At 54.5% G+C, this 27,591-nt stretch overlaps 1 protein-coding gene across 1 annotated transcript; it reads right to left on the reverse strand.

Moving 5' to 3' along the window:
* Nucleotides 1–1,382: 1,382 nt before the first annotated feature.
* NPTXR (neuronal pentraxin receptor) lies at nucleotides 1,383–23,360 on the reverse strand. Its single transcript, XM_082636584.1, has 5 exons — nucleotides 22,455–23,360; nucleotides 9,721–9,946; nucleotides 8,675–8,922; nucleotides 5,899–6,078; nucleotides 1,383–5,587 (listed from the first exon to the last, which is right to left on the reverse strand). The coding sequence occupies exons 1-5, from the start codon at nucleotides 23,025–23,027 to the stop codon at nucleotides 5,363–5,365; spliced, it is 1,452 nt and encodes a 483-aa protein (XP_082492710.1). The 5' UTR covers nucleotides 23,028–23,360; the 3' UTR covers nucleotides 1,383–5,362.
* Nucleotides 23,361–27,591: the final 4,231 nt, after the last annotated feature.

Below are 27,591 nucleotides of genomic sequence, written 5' to 3' on the forward strand. Positions count from 1 at the left end.
GTGTTTATTTACTTCCATGCAATTTTATATGTGTAGGTCTATTGGCCCTTAAAATTTTTTTTTCTCTTGATTTTCAGTCATTCAGTTTTGTCTCCAGATATGTCTGATAATTTCTTATTGAATGCCAAACCTTGTGTAACAAAATATGTGAGTTTGGATAATGGTATCTTCCTCCAGAGAGACTTTACTTGCTGGAAAGGAAGAAACGCCCCTTGGAGATCTCTGACCATGAATTTAAAATGAGAGTCAACACACCTCGGAGCCCTGTGCCTTTCCACATCAGCGGTCAGCTGTGCAGGGGCTGGCACGAAGCAGGTAGACAGTGGGATTTAACCAAGGTTGGACAGTGCCAGCTGAGTGGGACAGAGGGAGAGGGTGATTGTAAGTAAATCAGTGCAAGAGAGGATAAACAAGGCATATCTGCCTGCAGCTTAATTTTGCTCAGTGGTAAGTAATTAAAAGCAATATTTTAAAGCAAATCTGGATTCATTCTGGAGCAGAATGTGGAAAGGAGTTTTACATATTACTCGGTAGACTTGAAATATGGTTTTCCTATTTGAAGTGCTGCTTCAGGCTATACCCTCTGCTCCTTATGAGGTGAATTTCTCTTGTTGGAAGTTTGGGAAACTTTGGGAAAGTCTGAGAAAGCTGTTCTGCTGGTGTGACCTGCCCCTGTTACCCCTGACTGGTGTCCTGGCATTTCACAGGGACCATCTAAGGTCCAACTAAGAGCAGTGATAATATTGCTGGAGCAGGAGGGTGGAGGCTGTGCCCCTAAGACGGTTGGCACAGGGAGGGCTGGGGACCAGATCAAGACCTCTCAGGGGTTGGGGGGGTGCTGGAGGGGTGGGTGAGGGTAGCAAACCCTGTGGCCGAGAGTCAGTCTAGAGGCCACACGAGTCAGAGGAGTCCAGGTAGACTGTGGGGAGGGGATGGGTTGAAATACAACAGGGCCCGCCCTCTCCCCTACCCCATCTCCCCAGGACCCCAAGGGAGGCAACACTCTGGGGGTCCAGGCAAGTAACTCAGGCAGATTGGGTCTCAGGGAACAAGTCAGGGACCTGGTTCCCATAACTGGGGCACGAGGTGGGGATGAGGTGTTAGGAATGAGGCCAAAGCCCAGTTATCAGAACTAGGACACTTTCCATGTGGGACCTGTGTTCTTTACATCCTTCCTGCATAAACCCTGGGAAAAGCGGTGTGTCTACACCTGGGACCTGGCAGAGCCTGGTTGGGGGGCACAGGTGGGTTTGGGTGAGGTTTTGGGGCACCAAGGTGGCACCTGTTCTGGCTTTGCCTACTGCCCTGCCCCAAGTAGTAGCCACTTCATTCCCTTCCGGCAGCCCCAGGGTAGCCCCACCCTTGCAAGAAGAGCCCCAGAATAAACATCATGTTTATTTTGAACATTCAAATTTACAGAAACAAAAAAGTAACAAAACCTTGACATATCATACACACACACACGCACACGCACGCACGCATGTTGCATCTCATGTCACTTTACAAAATCAGGCAGGAGGAGAGGGGGAGGCGGGTCGCCAGTAGGATGCACTAATTTCACAGTGTCCGACAGCTCGACATGCTCTCTCACTGCTCAGCCTGGGCCCATGTGAGCCCCTTCCCCACCCAGCAGGGTCGGGGGTGGTGCCGGGAGGAGGAGTTTAGAGTGGCAGGCAGCTGGGACAAAGAGGGTGAAGAGAGTGAGTCCATCTCTGGGACGGGTGTCCCTTCCCCAGTTTGCTCAGAGCAAGGGTGCTGGGAAATGTAGAAAAGGAGGGACCCATTTCAGGGGTGGGGGGGATGGGAACGGGGGCCACTGCGTCACGGAGAGAGCACTGAATGCAGAGTCAGGTCTCCCAGTGTCCCGGCTGGGTGCCCCCGGGCCCTGGCATCCTCTTCTGTAAGACGAGGGCTTTGGAGCCCTTCCTGCCCAAATCTGTGGTCCTGGGTCACGCACAATGGTGGCAAGGTGATCTGCTCCCTTGGGATGTTGATTAGGGGCACCATGTGCCACAAGGTGGGAAAACTGGCAGATAAGAGCTGTGAAGCACCTGGTGCAGGGCTGGACCCAAAGCAGGGGTTTGAGAAATATCAACTTTCTCCCCTTTGCAGCCTGGGATTCTCAGGAGACGCCCAGCTTCCTCTCCCCTTTCAGCTCTCCTGGAAACTCCAGCTGGTGAGAGCAGGGCAGCCCGCACAGGGACATGTTCCCTGAAGGGGCTGAGAACCCTCCCACGGCCTCACCCAAGGGGACCCTGGCCCTGGGGTCAGCCCATCCTGCATCTCTGTTCCTCTCGGTGGGGTGAATGGGGTCAGGAGCAATGGATGACCAAATCCCACTACACAGATAGTGGCAGTGCCTGTCCCCTCAGGCTGAGGGGTGGGTCCTGGATGTCACCTGCCTTGGTTTGAACTCTGGACTCTGTCACTTGCTGGCTGATTGACATGGGCAGGTTACTTAACCACACTGGGTCCCAGTTTCTCTACTTGTATAATGGGGCTAAGAACAATCCTAGCTTAGAACTGTTGTGAGAATAAATGAGTTGATCCCCGTGAGGTGCTCAGCATGACGCCTGACACTTAAAAAAGGCATAACAGACTCCAGCCTCATTTTCAGCCAGGAGTAGCTTGAGGATGCAACTGAGCACCATTTCTCTTCCCCGTCTTTTTGGCTGTGCCTGGGAGCAGCTGAAGGTCAAAACTGGAGTCCAAACAGCAGGCATTCAGCAAAGGTAAGAAGGATGATCAGTAGATGAAAGGAGGGGTGGGGACTTTGGGGCGTTCATCTTTCTGGAATGGAAATGGGGATCCAGGCCACTCACCAATGGCCCAGACTTAGAGCCTACAAGTGTCTCCAGTTTGTTCCTGTTCCCTCTGGAGGGATGACCAGGGTGACTCAGCACAGGTCAGATGTCTCATGATCACGAGAAAGCATAAAGGACTTGGGATGATGCCTTTGGGTGGGCTCAAGTGATCAAACAAGTTCTTTCACCTCCTTTTCAAGACCCTTTCTTTCCCCCAAGGCCTCCACAAAAGCTGTTCCCTTAAAAACAATAACAGAAACCCAATAAAACCCAGTGTCCCCGAAATCTAAGTTCTGAATTCCGCCGTCACCCCAGCAACAGCATATGTCATTATGAGACGCTTGACCCCCACTGGGGCTGACGTCATTGGCTGTTACCAGGGCAACCCAGATCTCGGCAGGTTCTGGCTGAAGTGCACCATCACTCCTTCTAGGCGGAGTTGGGCTGGAGGGGCTGAAAGGTCTTTCTGTGCTCTTGAAAAGGAAACGAGGATTTGGGGGTTGGAAGCAACAAGTTTTGGAAAAGCCTCCATGGCCCTGGGACCCACAGTCTGCAGTTCTTGCCTAGTGCCTCAGGCTAAGTGGACGTGGGGAACGGAGACAGGGACCCAACAGGGGGGCAAAAAGCCACCAGTACCCATCTGACTCAGGTAGCCAACAGCTGCCCAGACACCTGGTAGGTGACTGGCAAGGGGAGGGACACCTGTGTTCTCAGGTCTCCATTCCTGCCAGAGTGCCCGGGGATCACACCTCTCCTCCCCTACCTTCTGGGGATGGGGGGTGGGAATGCCAAGATGTTTGTATGTTTCATAAAGGAAGGTGGGCCAGTGGGCATGCTAGAAAGCATTCTGACCTCTCAAATATCCATTCTCTCAGGTATAGGCTGGACTCAAAGACTCTCATGGGCAGGAAATAGGGTGTGGGGGAAAGAGCACTGGGTTCTAGTCCTGGCTGTGCTCCATCGTGCTGCGTGATCCTGTGCAAGTCACTTGCCCTCTCTGAGCTCTTCTCCATCTGTACAAGCAAGAGGTCAGACTGGGTGGCTTTTCTCAGCTCTGATATTCTCCTACTCTCTTGGGCAAGCTGGTGGGGACTCAAGGGTAGGAACCAGGAAGCCACCAGCCCTTTGAGACACTCAGATAGGCAAGGGTGCCAGGCTGGGGGAATCCAGAAGAGCTGATCTTTACAATCTGTGTATGAGGTTGGTCTGCTTTGACCCTTGCCCTTGCCCCTGACTCTTCGGAGCCAGCTTCTGACCCTGACCCAGCCTAGCCAGATCCCATCTGCTGCCCAGTCCCAGGACCTACCTCTGCTGTGCCCCTCAGTCCTTAGGCAGGTTCTCAGGCTTGTCCCACCCTATCCACCTGAAATCACAGACCATCTCACTTTTGATCTGGAGAGCTCTCAGAAATGACTGAAGCAAGGGCCTCAGTTCATAAATGAGGAAGGTCAGCCCGGAGAGGGCGGGGGCTTACAGCAGGTGAGCAGCAGGGCTGACCAGGAACCAAGGGCTCCTCCTCCCCATCCAGTGCCCTGCACACTACTCCATGCTTCTCCCTACCCTCTCGGCTCCTTCTTTCCATCCCCCAAAGGCTGCAGGGCCACGCAGAGCGGGTAGGTATTGTGGGTCCCCTGGGGTATGTGCCTCTGTTCCATGCTGTCCCCAGCCCAGGCTGAAGTGGCCCAGGCCCTGTCCTGGATGTAGAAGGGGAGAGGTGACCATGCCAGTGGGCACAGCTGTGGATGGGCGCAAGGGGTGACTATGGCCCTTTGGCTTCCCGGAGTCTTGGTCCCTAACCCTCCAGGCTGAAGCTGGGAAGGGAGTGTCCTGGAAATTGAGGTGGGGCTGGGCCAGGCATGGAACCAACATTCAAACCACTGCACACGAAGAAACAAGGAAAGAGGAGGAAGAGAGGGGTGCAGGTGGGGGTGGGGTGGGGGGAGAGGCTCCATCAAGATCCCACCGCCCTTGACCGGCAGCTGGTAGAAAGATAAAGGAGGGCTGAATCTGAGTCTCCCACGGTTCTGTCATTCCCTCTCAGCTGGGGGACAGCTCTACAGCCTGTTATGGCCCTGAAGAGGAAGGGGACAGGCCTGTTGCATGGGGGACAAGAGGGCAGATAACCAGCCCTGCCACTGAGACAGTGGGCCCGTCCCCCATACACGACCTCATGGGAGGAGCTGTGAGATCAGTGGAATCAGTTGTGGTTGATGGACAGGGTGGAGTGGGAGGTGAGAGATGGCTCCACTCTAATGCCAGCGGTGGGGGTGGTGGTGAGAAGAGCTGTGGGCACTGACACGCACCCACTGCCAGGCCCTGGACTCCCCCCAGGCTTGACCTGTTGACTTGAGTTGCTTGTCCTCATCCGAGTGGGATTAGGGGAAAGCCATCAAGGGCAGGGCGTTCTGGAGGTGTGGGTAGAGGTGGCAGAAACGGGAGGCGTGGCCAGGAGTGGGGCAAGAAAGGAGGCCAGTGTGTGGGTAGGCTGAGGAAGCAATGTGACCCCGCCCCGGAAGGCCCCCGAATTGGCAGGCAAGGGGCCTGGATGAGGTGGCCCCTCATGCCTTGGCCCGTCCCTTGCAGACATCAAAGGCGGCCTTCGTTGCACCCCCAAAGGTCTCCACCAGCTTGTCTTCCCAGGGGATGATGTTGCCTAGCAGCGGCCCCGTACAGTTGGCAATGCCCAGGACCTGGGCAGGTGTCAGGGTGTGGTCCCAGAGGTTAAACTGGGCAATGTCACCCACGAAGGCCTGGGTGGCATCAAACCGGCCACCTAGGGTATCCTGGACCAAAAGAGCAGAGAGAAAGAAGAGAGACATGGAGTGAGGGAGCAGAAGAGACAGGCAGGCACTCAGAGTCAACCCCCTGTCCCTGCTGAAGTCCTAGCCCCTCCAGGTTCTAGCCCCGCCCCAAGGTTCTAGCCCTTTGGGCAAGTCTCTGCTCTCTCTGGGTCTCACTCAGTCTGGCCATCTGCAGAATGGTTGGGTCAGACTGAGTGCTCACTGCTGTGCTTTCAGGGACCCTCCACCTACCCCTCCTCCTCAGGGGCCCTGAGTGGGTGGGATATCTAGCTGCATCCCACCCTGAGCCTTACCTGCTCTTGGCCCAGGATAAGGATCCCATGAGGCTTGATGGGGTGCCAGGCGGCTAGGTTCTCACCAGAGCCCTGAAGCTCTCCATCCTGATAGGCAGACCACAGGCCGTCCCTTGTGGTCCAGGAGAGGCAGATGTGGTGCCAGCCATTGTCCTTCAGGCTCAGGGGCAGCTGGGCCACCTGAAAAGAGGTTCCCCCAGCCCCAGGTCAGAGGTGCCACAAGGCCCAAGGCTGGAGCAGTGGGATGGGGAATGGGGAGACCGGTGTCCCTCCTTCCAGGGACTGACCCAAGGCTTGACCCTCCCCTTCCTCTCAGCTCAGTGTCTTCCCAACCACTCTTTCCTCTTTCCCCACAATATATCAATATAATCAGGCAGCTTCACTCAGATCACAAGGGACTATTCAGTGTTGGTTTTCAGTTGTTTCTAGGTGGTTTATTCACTCTCTAACAGGCCTGCAAGGTCATGCAGGATGGGAGCTGAATCTCACAAGCCTACCTTCCCCTGAATACCACACAAAGTGCCTGGCACACAGCTGGGCTCAAGAAGTACTGGCAGTGGTAGAACAAGCCTTAGACTCAGAGGTCAGGCACTGCCAACCAACCCCCTGTGGGACCCTGGGGAGGCTGCCCTTTCCTCCCTGGGCTTTAGTCTCCTCATCCGTAAAGTTAGGGGTTTGGGCAAAGGATAGCAAATATGCAGCCACCTCTGCCTCCTCCTCCACCCAAGGCAGACATGGCTAATCAATCATGAGCCTAGACTCACCCTAGGAATCTTCCTCATCACAGTGCTCTCAGAAGCCACTGATGATTGATTAGAGTTGGCCTGTGATATGAAAGGTACTTGCTGCCTCTGGATTTGGGGCTCCCAAAGGGCTCTTTCATCTCCTAAGTTCTCTGACATCACAATTTATTGCAGCATTCTCTGAGGCCTACTTGGTGCCAGGCCTTGTTCTGGACACTGGGGGTATGGATCTGGTCCTGGTCATAAAATAAGCTGAGTCTGCACAGGAGGGAAGGACTTCAGGGACAATATTACAAGACAGAGTAACATAGGGGCCATCTGGGAGGTACAGAGGCTGTGAAGGCCCAGAGGGAGAGAGGGGTGTGGGAACAGAAGATGTGAAATCTAAACACATCTGGAAGTACAATGGACTCTGGCAACTCCGCTGCAAGGCAAACCAAGTGGCGGGGGGCACAGCAGAGGCAAAGGCTTAGAGGTTGGAATAAAATGAGTACTGTGAGTAGCTTGTGAGATTGGTGCTCAAAAGGCCCCAGAAGTTCAGGGAACTGGGCCCTGTCCAGGGTGCTGAATTCCTTTTACTAGAACTGAGTGCTAACCGTGGGCAGAGCCAAAAATGGCAGCCAGGGGGTGTATGAAGGGAACCAGGAGGCAGGATCTAGATGTCATCCAGCTACCCTGGTGGTCTTAGGACCTACTGGGCTACAAGGGAAATTCACTGTCCCCTGGGCCCATCTCCCTCCGCCTCCTCCAGGACACCCATGAAAGGCACCTCCTGCTAAGCAGGCTTCTGCTGGGTGTCAGCCACTCCTAGCAGCTCTCTGTGGCTGTGGCCTGGTCACAAGTGGGTGCAATATATGTTGCCTGCATTTTCAGGGAGTCTCAAAAGACCACCATGCCTGCAAGGCCCAAATCAATGTGGCAGGCCAGGGAAGATATTTTGGGGGAATGGGGTGATAAGATGCTCCCCTTCCTTCCCCCTTGATCACCATGCTCCTGCCACATCAATGCCCCCAGTCCCCCTACCTTGTCCTGCCCTGAAGCCAGGCTGGGGGAGGGGTGAGGGGGTGGGAGTCCTGGGCATGGGGCAGATGGGTGACCCAAGGGCAGAACAGTGGAGGGGTTAAGGGGTGGTTTCTGGAGCCCAAGACCCCAATTCACATCATCACCCCTTCACCAGCTATGTGGCCAGCGTGCATTATTTGCCCTCACTGAGCCTCAGCTTTTCCATCTGCAAAATGGGGATAATAGGGTATCTACCTCCTGGTACAGTTGGGTCAAGGGTGATAATATGGGTAAAGTATTTACTAGCACAGGGCACATTTATCGAAGTTTGTTAAATTCTAGGCTCTGCTCAAAGCCCTTTACATGTATTTAAGCCATTTATTTCTCACCACAGCCCTATGAGGTAGACAGTGTTATTCTTGCTTTACAGATGAGGAAAGTGAGGCATGGAGAGGGTAAGTGACTAGTCTAAGGTCACACAGTGGGTGAGTGGCAGAACTAGGCCTCACATCCAGCATGCAGCCCAGAGCCTGACCATGGCAGTATCCTACTCACCATGTAGGGGAGGAGCATGGGGCTGGTTGCAGGGGGGAGGGGGGCAAGGAATCCACTAGCACTCCCTCCTGCCCTTCCTCCCTCCCTCCCAGAGAGGTCCTTGGACATCACTTGCTTCTCTCTTTGTCCAGAAGAATGAGCAGGGCCCTGGGGGCAGACACTTGCAGCCCTGCTCCTATAGCTGCATCACTGGGGAAGTGTCTGAATCTCTGTGAGCCTCACATGCTCCTCTGTAAATGGCAAACCACCGCTGACAGCCTCTCTTGGACATGAGCTCCTCTTCGCAGCCCCGGGTCTGGCTTGTCTTGGATTCCCAAAACCCAGCCTGGCACACACCAGGCATTTCATGTGGGCTGATTCTGCTGAGCAGGAGAACTGAAAGGGCCCATCTGTTTGGGGCCCAGCACAGTACAGGTGCTCCTGAAAGGGCCCCCCTGTCCCGCCCCCCCATCCCTCCCACTCGGCCCCCCACTCACCTTGTCATTGATCAGCAGCTCCATGGGGTCATGGCCCGCCTCCAGCAGCACAATCTCGTTGGCCTGCCCGGGCACCGAGTAGGAGAAGGGGGTGCCCTGGCCAGTGCCGCCCGACCTGGACCGCAGCCACATGCAGACGCTGAAGGCATAGAGCTCGGGCAGTGCCTTCCGCACGCGGGCGTACATGTAGTTGTTGCGGATGGGGATGCTGATCTTGAAGGCATCTGGGGGACTGTAGGCTGAGGACCCTGAGGGGGGTGAGCAAGGGGGACACGGTGGGGGTCAGTGGACACTGATGGGGGGTGGGCAGGGCATACTCCAGAATGAGGGTTACTAGTCCCCTGGTAGCCCCAACTCATCTATAAGCCTCTCAAGGGTGCTCCTCACAAAGTTTAAAAGATGAAAGGTCCCTGAGAGCTCATGAGTCCTAAATCCACATCTTTCAGATGAGGAAAATGAGGCCTGGGGAGAGGAGGTGAGCTTCCAAGGTGACAGAGGAGCCAGGTCCCCTGATGCTCACACCTGTACACTGTCCAACATGTCATGTTTTTCTGACCCCCCGGCAGTGCCAGCCCCAGGTGTTAAACAAATGACAAAATTCTGACATTGAAGGTGCTACTGTGGTGGGTTAAATGCATGGACTTTGGAGTCAGACCTGGTTTAAGGTCTAGATCCGCTACTTACTGGCTGTGTGACCTTGGGCAAGTCACTTGACCTCTCTGAGCCTTATATTCCTCAGCTGTGAAATGGGGATAATAACACTACCACCCCTGTATGGTCTGTGAAGATTAAACCAGCTGATGTATCAAGTACTTAGCCCACTCCCAGAATACAATAAGGGCCAGAAAATGCTACCTGTTTACAATAATGATAACGCTCTCTCCCAATTATTCTCTCTTGGGTTTCACAGCCTCTTCCCCACCATCCCATCTAGCTTTAGCCTCTGGAGAGCATGAAAATGCTTTCCGAGTGAATCTGCCACCCTGAGGACCTATCTGAGGACCAAGGCCTCGCCTGCCATGCCCTCTGTGGGGCTCAGGACCCACCGCGCTCCAGTTCCGCTACACGGTCCTGCAGGGCACCCAGCTCCTTCTCCACCTCCTGCCGCTGCTGCTGGCTGCTGTGACCGAGGGCCACGCGCTCCTTCTCCAGCGCCAGCACCTTGGCCAGCAGCTGCCCCTCCAGCTCGTCCATCTCGGAGTGCAGGGTGGTGGGCACCACGGGCGCAGGGGCTGGGGCCGCTGAGAAGTTCACCCGGGCTGGAAGCTCCTGCTGCTTACGGGGCACAGAAAGGGACCACGAGGTCACTTGGAGGGAGGAAGGAAAGAGACAAAGGGCCCAGAGATGCCCACCACCCCTGCTGAGTGACCCCAGGTGAGCCTCAGCTTCCCCATATGTAAAATGGGATGGCAATACCAGCTTCAGGCAACAAACGTGTACTGGGTGTCTAGCAGGCTGTTTCCAGTGCTGATGCCTGACGGGGAGCTGAAAGCAGGCTGGCTTCTGCCCTCAGGACAGCTCAGCATATGGTGGGGTGGGGAGCTGGCAGTAGAGACTGTAACAGTCCCCTGGGTGGTCTAACGTGCAGTTGGGGTTGAGAGCCACTACTGAGTCCTTCATCATGGGCAGCCTATATCCCGATGGGTCCCTGAAGGGGTGGACTGTCTTAGTCTTCACTTAGTCACGTGTCAACCTTCTCTAAGGGGGTGCAAGGCTCTGTGTGAATACTGGGCAGACCCGGGGGGGCACAAATCAGGGGCTTCCGGAATACTGCTCCAGTGTTGCGGCCACTCCAGGCTATCATGTGGTTAAGATCACAGACTCTGGAGGCATACAGCCCAGGGTTCAAATCCAGCTCGAGAACCAACCTGCTGTGTGGCCTGGGGCAAATGCCTCCATCTCTCTGAACCCCTGGTTCCTCTCATGCAACACGGGACAACGGTACCTATTTAGAAGGATTGTGGGGATGATTACATGTGGTAAATGCCCATGAACAGAGCCTATTTACTGCACTTACTGTCTAGGGCAGCGTGTTCCAGGGTGGTCTCTGACACCCCCATCCTTCCCAGGATGAGGACAAAGTGTCTAGAGGCCCCCCTTTTTCCTGTCTTAAGACCCCAGCGGGAAGAACTGGGGCACAAGCCAGGGCACCTCTCCTTTCCCCCCCGCTGCCGCTGGAGGAAGCCCCTTCTGGGGTGGAGGAAGGCAGGCGAGGCCACAAGTCTTGACTCTGGGAGGGCGCAGCCTCTGGCAGACACATCACAGGAACGTGGGTAGGAAATTAATAATTCAGTGAGCTTCTAGCAGCCAAATTAGACCATCCCTGTCCCCTATCTCCCTTTTCCCCTCCTCCACGCTGCCTACTGACAGCCCAATGCTTCCTCACTGCCCAGGGGCCCTGGTGGTTCCCACTCCGCCTGCCCTGGGCCCTGACCACAGGCTTAGCCCCAGACCTGAGCTCACTGAATTCTCATGACTCCTTCACCGAGCAAATATTCAGTGAGCACCTACCATGGGCTGGGCACTGCACCAGGTGCTGAAGAGACGGCCGAGGGCCAAACAGAAAACCAAGAGCACAGCCTAGCGTTCCCTGAGTGCCACGTGCCTGAAGGGATGGCCCCACAGCTCAGGGCAAGTACAGAAGACCCCTCCCAGCTTCATTGACCCAATCCTGGCCTTGTTGGTCATTTGCTGTGTGACATTGGGCACATGTCTCCGAGCTCCATGTGATGAGGGGATATATGTGTCCCCTGCTTCAAAGTGCTGGGGGTGGGGAGGGCAGTGCAGGCAGAGTGGCACTGCCACACTCAGCGCCTGAGAGAAGGGAGCGGCCACCACAGACAGTGACGTGATCTTGCGCTGAGGAGCTGGAGGGACTGACACTTGGCTCCTCCATTCCACCCCAAGAGTGGCAGCAGGTGGGCTAACCTCTCTGGTGTCATTTGTCCTTCCCTATAAAGTGGGGACTTGGAGTGTTTGGCTCGCGGGGCTGTGATCAGGGGAGCCGAAGCCTGGCCCAGCGTGGGCCACTTTATCCCTCACAGTGTCCCATGGGAGAGGACACAGCCACCCCCCCCGACCCGTGCAGACACCTGCTCTGGCCCACCAGGTGGGGAGGCCAGGTGAGGGGGGCGGAGCACGGATGGATGAGCTGCTCGGTACACCCGGCCCCACCCATGTTACACTAATCTTCACTTTCCACTATCGGGGGGCTCCTTGTATGAATCCTGACTCTGGTGCTGACTGAACACAAAGCCTCAGTCTCCCCTTCCGTAAAACAGGGACAACGGGCCCTACTCTGTCCATCCACAGGACAGATGTAAGGATGGAAGAGTGGAAGTAACAGGTCCTCGTGGACTGTAAAAGCAGAATGCACACTGTGAGGCTTGTATACATCAGCTGATGGGGAGCTTGCTACCTCCAGAATCTTCCCTTGACCACAGACAGCTTATGGAGCGATAGGGCCAGCCACCCACTGCATCTGAGGTGACTGGACTTTCGGGAAACCTGGGACTGAGGCAATTAGCTCATGGATTGCCTTCCACGTCAGCACTGGGAGGGCCGGGACTGGGTCTCCTCGGGCCCAGCACCATTCCAGCCTCACTTTCCCTCCTTCCACTGGGCCTAGCTGGGCATGAGGGGCATACCCCTGAAGAAGAGTGTACCAGGCCCACCCTCAGCACTTCCCATGTATTTACTCGTGAATCCTCACAGCCACTTGTTTTGGTTGGTACTCTTAGTGTCCCCATTTCACAGATGGGGAAACCGAGGCAGAAGTCCTTTTGAATTTTCTACAGTGATGGGGCTGGGCAAAGCTGACCCTTCTGGAGCCAAAGCCTTCTCTCTCTAGCAAAGCGTCCTCCTCCCTTGGAGTGAGAAAGACCTGCCAGGAAGGAACAGGACGTCAAGTGCTATTTACACAGATGCTGTTGCGAGGAGACACAGCGCAGGCCGAGGGAGGTGGGCACACAAGCTGTTCTTTTGTCAGAGCCGCCAGCTCTGCAGGAAGGCCAGGGAGGAGGTGGGCTCATCGGATCCTGTGTGGCCCCCTCCCCACCCCAACGTCTGAATCAGAAGAACATGACTCCCCCCACTTTCCCATCTGCTGCGGGCGCGGGCTGTGCCGCGTGGACTTGGCCTGATGCCAAGTGGGCCCCCAGCACAAGACGATAGGGAGACGATGATGCCATCACCCCACAAGGGTCCTGATGAGGGCTCAGAATCCACTCCTGTCGTGCTGGGAGTCCAGGGTGGGGTTTGGTGTACGTATATGGGGCCTGGAGCCAGAGCCCAGCGTTCGGGTCCAGCTCAGGTAATGTGCCGGGCTCATTAGCACTCAGTAAAAAGAGGCCGACAGAGGCAGCTGTCCTCCTTGCCACACACTGCGTGCCAGGCCCTGCACTCCAGAAGCACTGTGCAAACATTCCACAACCCCTCTCGACAACCTGGGGAAGTAAGGAGGCCCACTTTACAGATGAGAGAGCAGAGGCTCAGAGAGGTGAAGTCATCTGCCTGAGGTCACACCGCTGCGAAGTCGCAGACCCAGGACCCCAGTCCAGCCCCTTCTGATTCCAGAACCTGTTCCCATTCCTCACGCCTACCCTGACAGTTCGTTGGTCTGCCAAATGGGCACGGTGTCGGCTGCCCTGCCTACCTCAAGGGCCAGCAGAAGAGGTTTTAGTGCCACGAGAAGGCTGGGAGGATCTGGCAGGTGGTGTCAGACCGCGCCTTGGGGCAGCTTCACAGAGGGGCCTGGATGCGAGGGACCTGCGTATGCAGGGTGGCTCTGAGGCTGGGGGCCGTGGGGAAGACCTTACCACCGTGTCCCCAGTGGGGACAGCTCCTTTCCTTGGGGGAGCAGAGGGAAGGTGCTGGATTTCGGGGTCAAGGTCCCACCCTCTGCACAGCTCACCCCCAGACAGCACAAGGCCCAGCTCCAGGGGCAGCAGGGCAGGGTGGCAAGAGAGCAGGCCCGGCGGCAGCGGTGTGGCTCGGGCCTCCCATCTCCCACATCTGCTCAGCCCCCAGTCCTGTGTGAGTCTGCCCGGGCTCGCACCCAGGCTCCGCCAGCCCAGTGACCTTGTTATGTAAAGCTTCCATGCCTCGGTTTCCCCATCAGCAAAAAGGGGTACAAAAATAATATTGTCTCATAGCATTGTAGTGAGAATTAAATAAGTTAATAGATATAATGCCCTTAGAGTTGGCACATGAAGCGCTACGCATCAGTTATTATTGTGGCTATTACTACTTAAACATGTAGGTTTAATACTACTGAAACAGCTCTTGAAGGAGCCTCCCCTCCACCTCTAAATTTTTTTAAAAAATCATTATATTGAGAAAAAAAGCAAGTTACAGAAGAACAGTTAGATGCCATTCACACAAAGTTGCAAAAATTCAAAACTAGATCATGTATATATAGAAGCATGAAGGAATGCACGGAGAGATCAATACAAATTCGGGACAGTGGTGACCCTCCGTCACCTGAGGGAGATGCTGAGGGGCATCAGCTGTTTGCAACTCTTCTGGGTCTTGAGCCTGGGTGGGGACCTGGATGGTAGTCCTTTGGTAGTCCTGGATGGTATAAACCTTTGTATATCTCTGAGGTACTTCACAATAAATTTCTTTTAAAAAACGGGGGAAAAATCCAAAAGCAGAGTCTCTGAGGGTGGAATCTAACCGTGAATCTTAACCATAGCCTCACTTGGCTCCTGCGCCCCCCACCCCAGCCCAGGCCACCATCATGAGGTTCCGACTCTGGCCCTTCTCCACACAGCAGCCAGAGGCAGGCACCTAATTGCAAATCCAAGCAGGTTGCTTGAAATCCTTCAAGAGCCCCCTTCTCCCACCAATACGTACCCTGCCCCTCTAATCTCAGCCCTGATGCACCCCCAGAGGCTACACTTCATTCCGACTGAAAGTCCCCAGCTCCCTCTCACCCTAGGGCCTCCGCACACGCTGTTCCTTCTGCCAAGAACACTCTTCCCACCCCCATCCCACCTCCTCTGGCCAATGCCTCCTCACCCTCCAGATGGCAGCTTCCCTGACGACTCAGCTAAGATGCGCCAAAGGGAAAGGGAAAGAGGGTGTCTCTGGAGGAACTACGAGTCCTCACTCACTCATTCATTCATTTATTCATCCATCTGTCAACATGTGCTGTGGCAACACGATGCCATGGGTACCAGCATGACTCTCAGGTCAGACAGGCCCGGGTCATTCCCAGGCTCCCCACTAACTGGATCTGTGGCCCTGGGCAAGCTGCTCAACTCCTTTGACCCTCGGTTTCCTCAACTGTAAAATGGGGATAATAATAGTATCTACATCTTAGGATATACATAATGACAAAATGAAAAAATATGTAAAGCCTGGCATATAAAAATGGCTGATAAAGAGTCATAACCATTATTATTTCCTGCTATTATTGAGAGAACAGGAGAGCATGGTGAGTAGTAACTGTGTGGATGTGGGCCCTGGAGCCAGACTGCCAAGGACTGAAATCCCAGCTGAGTGGGATTTCAAGGTTCTTAACCTCTCCGAGCCTCGGTTCTTAACCAAGGTGCTTAACCTCTCCGGCCAAGGTTCTTACCTCTCTGAGCCTCGGTTTCCTCATCTGTGAAATGGGGAGAGTAACGGTCCCATGGTTCTCATGGGGCTAAGTTGTAAGGCGCTTAGAACAGGCTGGCACAGAGGGCGTGCTCAGCCCTGATGCCTCTTACTAACTGCCAGGTGCTGTGGCTCCCTAGGCAAATAAGGCCAGCGCCTGCCACAGCAGTGCTCTCAGCTGGGGGGGAGGCTGTCTGGGAGCTGTGACAGGGACAGCACCCGCAAGAAGCTCTCTGTGGGGTGGGGTGGCGGGGGCATGGTGAGTCAGAGAAGGCCTCTCAGAGGGGCTGTCCTGCTCCCGCCTTCCTCCCCAGGAGCCGGCCCAGCGGGCTGCTCCGTCTCCATCTAACCCTGGCAGGGAAGGGGCAGGAGAGCAGGTGGCAGAGGCCGGACTGATCTTTGTCCTGGTCCCCACTGCCAATTTGCAGCTGGAATGGAAAGAAGACAAATGGACCTCTGTGCACCAAGGGTGCCAGGTCAGGGCAGTCGGTGTGTGGGCGGGGAGGAGGCCAGGAGAAGGGGAGATGGCTCCCAGAGGGTGTGCCCATACACCCTCCTGGGCTCTGAGGCCCCAGAGCAAGTGACTAGGCACCCCAACCCCAGGCCCCTTCTCCTCTCCCTTCAAGTACTCCCCGTCAAGCTGCCACAAAATTCTCTCTTAGGCCCTGCCTGCCCACGCACCTTCTGGGCCCTGGCCAAGAATCTGCAGCAGAGACTGAGCACCCCACCCTCAGCCCATTTTCATAGAAAATCCTGGCTGTCATCTTGGCTCAGTTCTGCCGTGCTGTGTGGCCTTGGGCAAGTCACTCAGCCTCTCTGAGCCTCAGCTTCCCCTGGAGTCAAACGAGGGGTGGGGGAGCACCCAAGAGCTTCCGCTTCGGGTTGGCTGCCTCGATCTCTGTCCCGAGTTCAGTGGGGATCACGTGCCCAACTGTCCTGGGGAAATCCAACGGCATTGTCACTCGAGGGGGTGGGGGAGCGCCAGCCCCTGATCTCGGTCCACCTCCCACAGGCAAGCACTTCACAAAATGCCCAACAAACATGAGAAAAGGTGCTCAACATCATAAGTCATCAGAGAAATACAAATTAAAACCACAATGAGTTCACTACACACCCACCAGAACGGGGAGTGTCTTTAAAATGACCATAGCAAGGTTGACAAGCTTCACAGCAGGTGGGTGTGCAAACACTCACTGCCACTTTGGAAAAGCGTTTGGCAGAAACTCCTAATGCTAAATATATGCCTCTCCTGGGACCCAGGCATCCCACTCCTGGGGATACATCCAGGAGAAATGAGGACTTTTAGCCAACCAGAGATATCACAAGTACATTCACGGCAGCTTTATCCGTAATAACCCCAAACCAGAAACAACCCAAATACCCATCCACAGAAGAATAGGTAAATAAATTAAGGTATCTCCACACATTGAAACACTACACAGCACTGAAAAATAACAAACCACAGTCACACATACCACAACTGAAGGTCAGACAATGTTGAAAGAGAACACCAGACACAAAGGGGTGCAGCTTCTCTGAGTCGATCTGAGTGACATTCAAACACAGAGAAAATTGACCTACAGTGACAGAAACTGGAACAGTGGTACCTCTGGGGAAGTATGGACTTTGGGGTCACAAAGGAGCCTTCTGGGGCGCCAGAAATGTCCTCTTATCTGGGTGGTGCTTTCATGGATGCAACCATACATACATTTTCACTGAGCTGTACACTTAAGATTTGTGTCTTTTTAAAGTAAGATATGTGAGCTCTTACACATATTGAAGGTAAGATATACCTTAAAAAAAACCAAAAAGGCCCACAGGTAAGTCCCTGTCTTCCGCCCAAGCGGCTCTTGCCAGGCTTGGAACGGCAGGAAGGGTCTCCTTTCCCAGGCGAAGGCCTGCGGGGATGAGAGGCCTCCAGGGCACAGGATGACAGAGAAAGAGGGGTTCTCTGGGTGTCCTGCCCACGCTTCCATCTGACAGATGGGGAAACAGGATCAGAGAGAAGAAGGAATTTTCTGAGGTCACAGTGAGCAGGTGGCAGAGCTGGGGTTTTTTAAAACCAAGGTTTCTTGCTAGAATGCAGGTTCCACGCTGGCAGGAGTAGGGGGTAAGGGCTTCTCAGTATGGGTGCCCCACCTGGAGATGGGGGGAGGCCAGCCACAGGGAGAGGGGCCATCGGGGTCTGCAGGTGGCCTAGAGGGCACTAGGTTCCACGTCCTCCAACAAAAGGCCGATGGGCAGAAGCTCTCTCACTGCACTCTGCTGGCCCCTTTTGTGGCCAAAGAGGCAGGGTCAAGGGAACCAGCCCCTGCAGAGCAGAAGCTTCCAGGATGGGCAGGAATGTAAGAGGAAAGCAAAAGCAACCCATAGACTTTTAAAAAGGCACCAAAAGATTCTATAAGCCACTTTGTTTATCTGCAGACTCCCCTGAGGAACTGGCGGTCTGAGAGTGTGTGGCTGGGGAGTCGGGGGCCACATAAACATGGAACCTCCATACTCCCCACCACAATTCCTAATCAGGAAACATCTGCTCAAGAGCTCAGAATTTAGAGCCCAAAGGGTCCAGACCAAACCCAACCCCTCCTAACCATTTTACAGATTAAAAAAATGAGGCCCAGAGAGAGAAAGTGATTAGCCTAAGGTCACAAGCAAGAAGAACTCAACTTTATGCCACCCAGCCTTCCTATTTCAGTGAATATTTAGAGCTGCAAGGTGTTTAGGGAGCATCTGCCCACTGTATCATTTTATGAAGGGGAAACAGAAGCCAGGGGTGGGGAGGGCAGGAGATGATTTGTCTGGCTCTGGTTCCTCCAGACTCTATGAGCCTCCATTTCTTTATCCGTAAAATGGGAATGCATACAGCCTGCTTCATAGGTCTGAAGACTGAATAAGCTAACATGTACATAGTAAGTGCCTAATCAATGTTACTTGTTATTACTTATTGTTTTCAGCCTCCTGATTATCTTGCCAGCCAGCACGACAAGCCTTTGAGGACTGGCCCTCATCACTCTCGTCCTATATGCTATGAGGCAGAAATGGTCCAGGGCACTATCCAACAAGAGGCCCTTCCCTCACCTGTCTTTCTCACTCTCCTGAAGATAGGTGAGGTCTGACCCCTCCAGATGGATCTAGAGTTAATGATGAAGAACAAGGGCTCTGGAGCCAAACACTGACAGGGTCAGATCCAGGTTCCAATGCTGTGTGAACTTGGGCCAGTTTCTTAACCTCTCTGAACCTTGGTTTCTTCATCTGTAAAAGGGGGATAGAATAGTGCCTTCCTCATGCAGATTTTATCAGGATTAAATGAGATAAAGAACAGCACCTGACACATGGTAAGTGCTCAGGAAGCATGAGCTATAATTGTTATTAGGTCCAGGAGCTTCTGCAACCGTCATCAGGGTGTTCCTTTTCATGGCTTCCACCCCAAGATGAGGGGAGGCAGCTAGCTTGCCAGGCAGGATTAAGAATGTGATTTATGTCAAAAAATTGCTGCTTAAATCTATCTTGAAATTTCATTTTACACATAAGTTAGTGCAAAAACAGAACACTGTAACACGCATACATGGCTGGCTGCCCCATAAATGGTCCTTTTGAAAAGTGGTTTTTGGCCACAGCCATAAAAGTCAATAGCATGTGGCCCAGTAATACCACTCCTGGGAATTCAGCCTAAAGAAATACTTCAACAGACTTAAAAAGAAAAAAACAAACAACTATCTGCATGAAATCGATCCTGCAATGAGCATGTAGAAGCAAAAATAATCAGAAACAACTTACATCTCCAGCAACAGGAGACAGTCGAAGGATTGATGGATGGTGGAGCCTGAGATGGATCCCAGGATATTATGGCCATTATTACAATGGTAATTACCAGCAACCCAGCAACTCAGGAACAATGTCGACACTTGGATAAAGGACCAAAGGGGGGGCGGTGCAAAAACAAATAAAATGGTGGAATTAAATATAACTCCCCCCGAAATCTTTTGACATTTTTTCAATTAACAACAAAAATAACAACAAAGATAAAAACATAGAAGACAAACAATTTCTCCTAAGCCCTCAAATGTGACTCCAACTCGAGGCCTGTGGAGAGAGGGTGGGCGAGGGGGACCTTTCCTCCCCTTTGGTAGTCAGCCCAGTGGGGTGGGGAAGGGAGTGATGCAGAGACGTGGGCATAGGAAGGAGACAGAAGGTGATCAGGGAAGGCCTCTAGGAGGAGGTGTACTCAGAGCAGACTTAAATGATGAGTATGGATATGCTGGGGGTAATCTAGGCAGAAGGAGAAGAAACTGGGAGATGGGCCAGATACAAAATGGCAGCCTGGGGGCAGGCTGAGTTTGCACCACAGGAGAGCCCCACGGGGTGGGCTTAAGGAAGATCCCTAGGGCTGCCTGGAGGAGGATGGATGGAGGGGTGTGCCTGGGCAGGTGGGAGACCAGCAAGGAGGCTGCTGCAAGGAGCCTCGGGGAGATGAGACCGACTGAAAGGGGGAGGGGAGGGGAGGAGCCCAGTATGGCTTCTCAGAGCGCACCTGAGTTCAGGTTGGGACATGATGAAGGTAGGGGGTTGGTGGGACATCCAGAGGGAGGTGCTCAGGAAGCAGTTGGATCTATTGGTCTGAAGCTTGGAGAGAAACCTGGGCTGGAGACAAAGTTGGTTTGGGGCATCACGGTGGAATGGTGTTGGAAAGCCTCAGGGTGTGGCTGAGTTCACCCAGGGAAAGTGAGAGGAAGGCCAGGAGGGGCGCACATGTTACAGGAGGAGGACCCAAGAGGGGACAGAGAAGCAGAGAGGGTGGAGGGGCAGGTGAGAGGTACCTAGAAGCCAACCACATGGGAGATTTGTAGGAGGGGATGATTAACGGGGTCAGATGTCGCAGAGGGGTCCAGAAAGGTAAGGACTGAAACATTCCCGTTCAATTTATCAACTGTGGTGACGTCACCACGAGCACTTTCAGTGTACCAAAGTGGGAGAGAGACTAGTGGTGAGAAAGTACACCCTGAAAACCTGGGGGCATCCTTCTGAGGCTTTTGGATGAGAACGGAAGGGAAAAACTAGTCAGTGGCTAAAAGGTGCATGGGGTCCAGCTGAGACCAGTAGTCTGACCCCGAGTCTGTTGGGCTCCAGACCCTGACCCCTGCCAAACACCCCAAAGAGACTGGCTCTGGTGCCTGCCAGGCTCAGAAGAACAGGCAGCCCCTCCACGTCCACTGCACTCAGAAAGCAGAAGGAGTGTGTACAGGGAAGCAGGACTCCCCCACCTAGGAGGCTGACCTGGTGCCAAATCCCAGCCACCAGGATACCCCCAACCTCAGTGGGCTAACCGGAAGGGAGCCCACCCTGCCAAATGCACAGGTGCAGGTCCAGGGCAAGCCCAGCCCTGCCAGCCCCAGACGTGGGAGGAACCATGGGTGCCATCTGGGTGTGGGGGCAGGGACTAGGGCAGGCAACAGGAAGTTTATTGAAGACCAGATCTTTTTTTTTTTTACATTAATAAATCTATTTCTAAAAGGAGGATTTGTTCCCATTTAAAATTTTGGCTATTTAAAAAATTGGTAATATTAGAGCTTAATGTTAAAAATAGCAATCAAATTGATTGAGCATACCTCTGCCAGACACTGTTCTGGGCCCTTCCAAAAGATTAACTCACTTAATCCTCCTAACACTCCAATGAAGTAGGTGCTAATACTGTCCCCATTTTACAGGTGAGGAAACTGGGACTTCCCTTCACTGCTGACTTTCTGTGTTTCCCTGATTATTTTCCTGCTCTCAGCTCTCATCCTAGAACTCCCCAGAACTGGAGTGGGAAAAGGGATGCTGCCAGCAGGTAAGACTCTGGGCTTTCCTCTTGTCTCTGTCACTCACCTTAGGAGGTCTCTGAGCCCCAGGTTTGGGGTTGGCTGTGACAGCTGCCTGGCTGTGCTGTGACACCCTGCATGGTGGGTGCTGACGCCAGCACGGACTTTCTGGAGGGCCACTGGGCCATGGGCGTGGCCAACCTTCCATACCAGCAGCAGCTCCTGTGCTGCTCGGCCAGGGATGTAACTGAGAAAGCCGTGGAGAGGAGGAGTCCCTGTCTTTCCTTCCTTCCAGCCATTCTCTTCCCTTTGACAGCTGCACTCAGTTTCGAAGGAGGTAATAAAGGGGGCAGCTGGTGCTGTGGCCTCTTTCTCCCCCCTCCTTCCACGGATCCAGTTTTGTTGCTAACCCCCTTCCCTGCAGTCTGGAAGTCGTGGATGGCTGGGGGTGGTCAGTGTCTCCAGATGTCTGTCCTGCCTAGTGTGTCCAGCTTCCCCTCCAGGTGGCCCCAAATAAGTTCTCACAGGGAGGTAGGGGTCTGGCAGCTTCAAAGGAGAAATGGCTGGCCCAGGATCACAGGACAGCCAAGAGGGGATTCCCCCTGTTGGATCCCTTGTGTCTGATCCTGAGCCTGGGCCAGGAACATCTGAAAAAGGTGAGTGTAGGGGGAGAGACCCAGGTGGGACCCTATTCTCCACTCAGCCCCCACCCCACAGCTGCCGGCTTCCAGGCATCTTGTCTGGGCTACCACCATCTGAGCTCCTGCTATCAAGCCTGTGGTCCGAGCCCAGGTGGGGGGCTTAGGGGTGGAGGCGGTGAGGGCCACCCACGTTTGGCTTATGAGACACTGTTCCCTGCTCTTCCGCAGGAGAGGAGGACCCCGAGTCCCTTGGACAGCGCTCCTATCTTCTGACCATAGGGACTGAGTGTGTGGCTGGTGCTGCTTTGAGGGTGTCTGAAAGAAGGAAATAAAACGGACATTTAACGAGGTCCTAGTACGTGCCTAGCATTTTCACGTACCTACATTTTCATCAATCCACACTACAGGTGGACACCGTTATACCCATTTTACAGACTCGGAAACTGAGGCTTACAGAGGAAAAAGGATCTGGAGCGAGCCTTTCCCGTGCGCCTCCTGTGCCTCAGTCACAGTGTCTGTCTGCGGCCTGTGTGCGCTACCGGACTCCTCCCTTCTCCCCCTGGGAGGCAGGACCAACCATCCCCTTTGCACAGACGGAAACCCGAGGCTCCGAGACTCGCGGGGGCTCCCCAGGGTCCCTCAGCCGGTGGTGGCGGCGGGACCTCGGGACGCTCTCGACTCCCTCGAGCGGCCCCTCCCACCCCCCGGCCAGGTCCCGACGGCGCGCGGCGCGACGCTCACCTCGATGCGGTCGATGCGGTCCCGGAGGGCGCGCACGGCGTCCTCCAGCTCGAGGATGAGCGCGGGCGAGTCCCAGGGCCCGTCGGCCATGGCGTCGCGGCGGGGCCCGGCGTCCTGGAGGCCGCGCGGCAGGCCGCTCTCGCAGCGGCCCAGCTTGCCGGTGAGCTCGCGGATGGTGTCCTGGTCGGCGCGGATGCGCGCTTCCTGCTGCAGCGCCGTCTGGCGTAGCTGCTCGGCCGTGCTCTGCAGCAGCAGCAGCTCCTCGCGCTCGCTCGGCGCCGCGTCCCCCTGCTCGGCCCCCGACGGGCAGGCAGCCGCCAGCGGCGTGCACAGGAAGCGGCTGAAGAGGGGCACGGGCGTCAGCGGGTGCGCGCTGGCCGCCGGAGCCCCGGGCAGCGCTGGGGGCCCGGCCGAGCCGCCCGCGCGGTGCAGCGCGCTCAGGCTGCGCTGCGGGCCCGGGGACGCGGCGGCGCCCGAGGCGTTGTCGGCGCCACCGGGCAGCGCCCGCGCCGGGCTGGCCGCCAGGGGCACGCTGGCGATGATGCAGATGACGGCACCGAGGAACGCCAGCATGCCCGCGGCCAGCAGCACGGCCAGGAACTTCAGCGTGAGGCGGGCGGCGGGGGCACCCGAGGCCCCCGGCAGGCGCGGCGGCGGGGTCGGGGCGCGGGGCCCGGGCGCGTGGGGCCGAGCGGGGCCGGAGCGGGAGCGGGAGCGGGAGGAGCCGGAGCCAAAGGTGTTGCCGCGGCCGCTGCTGCCGCCGCTCTGAGCCCGGGAAGCGCGAGGAGAAGAAGGCAACCGGCGGCGGGGAGGGGGAGCTGGCGCGGCGGCCCCGCCCCTCCGGCTCCTCCGGGCCGGCCCAGCCCCGCACCAGTTCCGTGCCGGGCGCCGAGTGAGGGCGCTGCCCGGGATGCGGCGAGAGCCTTATCCGCTGCCGTCACTGCGCAGAGGGCGGCGACCCAGTGGCCGGGCGGCGGGACTCCCGGGCGACCCCTACCCCACCCCACCTGTGCTCTGGCCCCCTCCTGGAGCCCATGATGCCGCCTGCTACCTTGCGGGGAGCTTTTCTCCGCGTCGGGCTCTGTGCTGAGAGAGCCAGGAGCTTGCTTACAATTAAGCTTCACCGTGGACACACTCACGGTACAAATGAGGAAACTGAGGCCCACAGGGGTCAGGTCGCTGTCCAAGATCACGCGGCTAGTATGCGCTGGAGCAGCATTTGAGCTCAGGAGCATCTGACTGGACCCGGACTATGGAATGGAGCTGGGGTGGGAGTGGGGAGAACAAGGAAAGAGGCCAGTGCTGGGGGCAGGGGACTGGAGATTTTGATCCAACCTCTCGTTATACTATGGCCACCTGCCTGTCATTTCCCACCCCCAACTCCCTGAAGGAGCAGAGGTCACTCCCCTTCAAAAAAAAGAAGAATCTTCCTGTGATTTCAGAGGGCGGCAGAAGTTCCCTCCTCTGAATCTTTGGGAGCACAGAACATCGAGGGTCCCAGAGAAGACCTCTCTCCCCACTGCAGACTGCATTAGCATGGCAAGACCCTGGTGGACATGTGGATCAGGCACTGGCTGGAACAAGCAGGCGTGGGCGAGGGCTCTGGTGTGGGGGTGATGCAGGAGGCTTTTACTTTCTCCTGTCAAAAAAAATCTATATATATTCTGTTGCAAATTAAAAATTAAAAATGTTTAAAAAAAATTCTACCATCCTTCACAATCCAGCTCCATCTCCAGTTTTCCACAAGGCATCTCCTGACCAGCATGGGTTCCCAGAGCTGGAAGGGTGTTCGGAAGGCTGGGTTAGAGGAGAGGGGCTATGGCTCGTGCGAGCACTGGCCAAGGCCACACCCAGGCCTGTCAACCTTCCAAGCCTGCATTCTTGACTTGAAGGGAAGGCTCACCCTGGGGCTCTGGACCACCATGGCTGCTGTGTGGTCTCTGCAGAGTGGTGGGGAGAGACCAGAACATTCCTCAGGAGGCAACAGCCCTGAGATACCCTGTTTGGCTATGTGGATCCTGCCCAGTGGTCCCTGGGCACATGTTCCACACACCCCACCCCACCCCCAGCCTCAGGATAATGCCTGCCCTGCTTACCCGATCTCTGGGAGTCAAAGGTTACCTGAGTTGTAAAGTAGGAGCAAATCAAATGCCAGCTCTGTACACGATGAACCCCCCCAGAGCCGTATGTGTGTGCATGTGAGTTAATACTCATTGGAGCAGTGACCTGGAAACCTGCCAAGCAGCACAGCTCGGAGGAAGCGCCTTCCCGATGGAGAGGTGGGCCAGGATCTCTGAAGGTGAAGGCAGGCAGTAGGGGCGCTGTGAAGTCATTCAGGTGCGTGAGGCATCGGGACTCCTGGTGCATCTACGTGTGTTCTGTGAAGACAGAAGCACACACATTACATCCGGGAAGGACAGAGGAGGCCAGGAGAGGGGGCTGCTGCCAAGAGCAGCAAAGCCTCTGTGGCTTGGGTACTAAATGGTACCACCTTTATGTGAGCTGCTCCATGAGAGATGGACAGCAGTTGGATAAGTGGGTCCAGAAGCTGGAGTTGAATTTTGTTTAAAGTGATTTGTTTATCCGCTAGAATGACTTTTTTTTTGGCTGCGCTGGGTCTTAGTTGAGGCATGCAGGATCTTTAATTGCGGCATGTGGGATCTTTAGTTGTGGCATACATGCAGGATCTAGTTCCCCAACCAGGGATCGAACCCAGGCCCCCTGCATTGGGAGCATGGAGTCTTACCCACTGGACCACCAGGGAAGTCCCTAGAATGACTTTTTAAATCTATGATATGAACACGTCACGCTCCTGCTTACAAACCTATTAGTGGCTCCCCATCCCCATCCCTTTGTGAAATAAAGTCCAAATTCCTTAAGAGGCAGTATTACCTAGTGGTCAAGGGCATGGATTCTGGAGCCAGAAGGCCTAGTTCAAACCCTGCCTCTAGCTGTTACCAGTTGCATGACCCAGTTTCCAAAGAGAGTAAAGTCTCAGGTCTTTGACAGTTCCTGACACCCTCTCTGTGCCTCAGTTTCTGCAATCTGTAAAATGGGGGAATAAGAGTACGTACAAAGCCTTAATAAACGTTGGGCCTTATTATGTTAGCTTCTCTTGGTTTATGAGACTGTTGGTAATCTGGACGTGGCTCACTCTTCCAGCCTCATCTCCTACCCTCACTGGCTGGAGCAGTACCAAACTGTGCATAATTCCCCCCAAACACCAGAATGTCTCCTATCTCTGCCTTTGTTCACGCTGTCCCCTGCCTGGAAGGTCACCCCCTCCTTCTTCCGTGATTCATCTCTATCCCCAGCATCCAGCATGGGGCCACGCCCAGGGCAGCTGCTTGGTGAATGTTTGTAGAACTGTTTCCTCCATGGGCAACCCTGGCTTCTGCTGGAGGTGGAGGGGGGAGATTAGGACAGGGAGGACTTGAAACCCATCTCTCTGGGGCTCTGGGAGAGACCCCCCTTGATCCTAACACAGAATTCCTCAAGAGGTGGTCAGAACAGGATTCTCAGGGGAACTTCCATAAGATTGCAATAGTCCTCACATTTTCCCTCTAAAGCTCACGTCTCTGAGGTTTTTATTTCTTTACTTCCATTCCATCCTTAGGGAAAGGGCATTCTGCCCTAAATGAACAAGTAGAGTCATTCATTCAAAATATATGTTTGGAGACCAACTTTGGACCAGGCATAGCGCCAGGCACTGGGGAGAGCTGGAAACAAGACAAGCTCACAAGTTTTATATTATAGTGGGGAGGCGAGCAGTAAATAAATGAATAATTAAATAAACAAGTTAATTTATAATAGCAATGAGAACGATAGGGAAATTTTAAAAGTGACATGATAGAAAGTTATAGGAAGTGTGTGTGGGGTGGGGAGTTAGGAGATGGGCATTACTTATAAGGTTGTCAGAAAAGGCGTGCATTTGAGCTGAGACCTAAATGACCTGAGAAACCAGCCATGTAAAACTTGGGGAAGGACTGAGTGTTCTAGACAAAGGGAACAGCTAGTGCAAAGGCCCTGAGGCAGAAATGAGTTTGATGTATATACCAGGAACAGAAAGAAGGCCAATGGAGCTGGAGCAGAGTGAACCCCCGGGGAGAAAGGAAGCTGGAGAGGAAGGCAGGGTGAGGTCAAGTGGGCCTTTACAGGTCAGGGGAAGGGAATGGGTTTGATTCTAAGCCCAACTGGAGGGCTTTAAGCAGGGAAGTAACACCATGTGGTTTGTGTTCGTAAAAGGTCAATGGTAGTTGTGTGAGGGCTGGGTCACAAAGGGATAGGAGAGGAAACACGGAGACCAAGTAGGGACCATGCAACCATCCAGATGAGAGGAATGAGGGGTTTGGAGGTCATGATGATGGAGAGAATTGGGTGGATTGTGGATTGATTTCAGAGGAAGAGTTTGTTAGTTGGATCCTTCGGGAAGCACACTTGAGATGGCATTAGACATGCAAGTGGTTGACTGGGGGCTAAAGCCTGGGAAAAATAAAGAGGAGAAAGACGAATTGGGAAGGTTGAACCTCAGACCTCCATGCAGATGTGACAAAGCCTTGGTCAACTTAACTGGGTGCTCCAGGGCCAACAATGCCCATCAGGGAAGTTTTGCACTGGGCAGAAATGCCCAGTCCCTAGTACCCTTTTCATGCCCAGCCATTAATTGGGCACTGCCCCAGAAGAGGGTGGCTTCAGCTCAAAAGCTGGGGTGATGTCCACACAAAAACCTGCATGTGGTTGTTTACAGAAGCTTTGTTCATAATTGCCAAGACTTGGAAGCAACCAGGATGCCCTTTGATATATCCAGACAATGGAATATTATCCAGCAATGAAAAGCCATGAAAAAACAAGGAGGTACCCTAAATGCATATTACTAAGTGAAAGAAGCCAGTCTGAAAAGGCTACATACTGTATGATTCCAATGGTATGACATTCTGGAAAAGGGAAAACAATGGAGATGGTGAAAAGATCAGTGGTTGCCAGGGATTATGGGGGAGGGAAGGATGAATCGGCAGAGCATAGAGGATTTTTAGGGCAGAGAAACTCTCCATGATACCATGATGGTGGATACATGTCAATATACATTTATCCAAACCCATAGAAAGTACACCACCAAGAGGGAACCCTAATGTAGACT

Source organism: Mesoplodon mirus, assembly GCF_964341445.2.
Source record: "Mesoplodon mirus genome assembly, chromosome: 11".
NCBI lineage: Eukaryota > Metazoa > Chordata > Mammalia > Artiodactyla > Ziphiidae > Mesoplodon > Mesoplodon mirus.

Coding starts and splice junctions, on each gene's coding strand:
- NPTXR (XM_082636584.1), bottom strand. CDS start 23,027: ATGCTGGCGTTCCTCGGTGCCGTCATCTGCATCATCGCCAGCGTGCCC. Junction 9,947..22,454: donor ACCGCATCGACCGCATCGAG/GTGAGCGTCGCG, acceptor CCCCGTAAGCAG/CAGGAGCTTCCAGCCCGGGT. Junction 6,079..8,674: donor AGCTGCTGATCAATGACAAG/GTGAGTGGGGGG, acceptor ACCTCTTTTCAG/GTGGCCCAGCTGCCCCTGAG.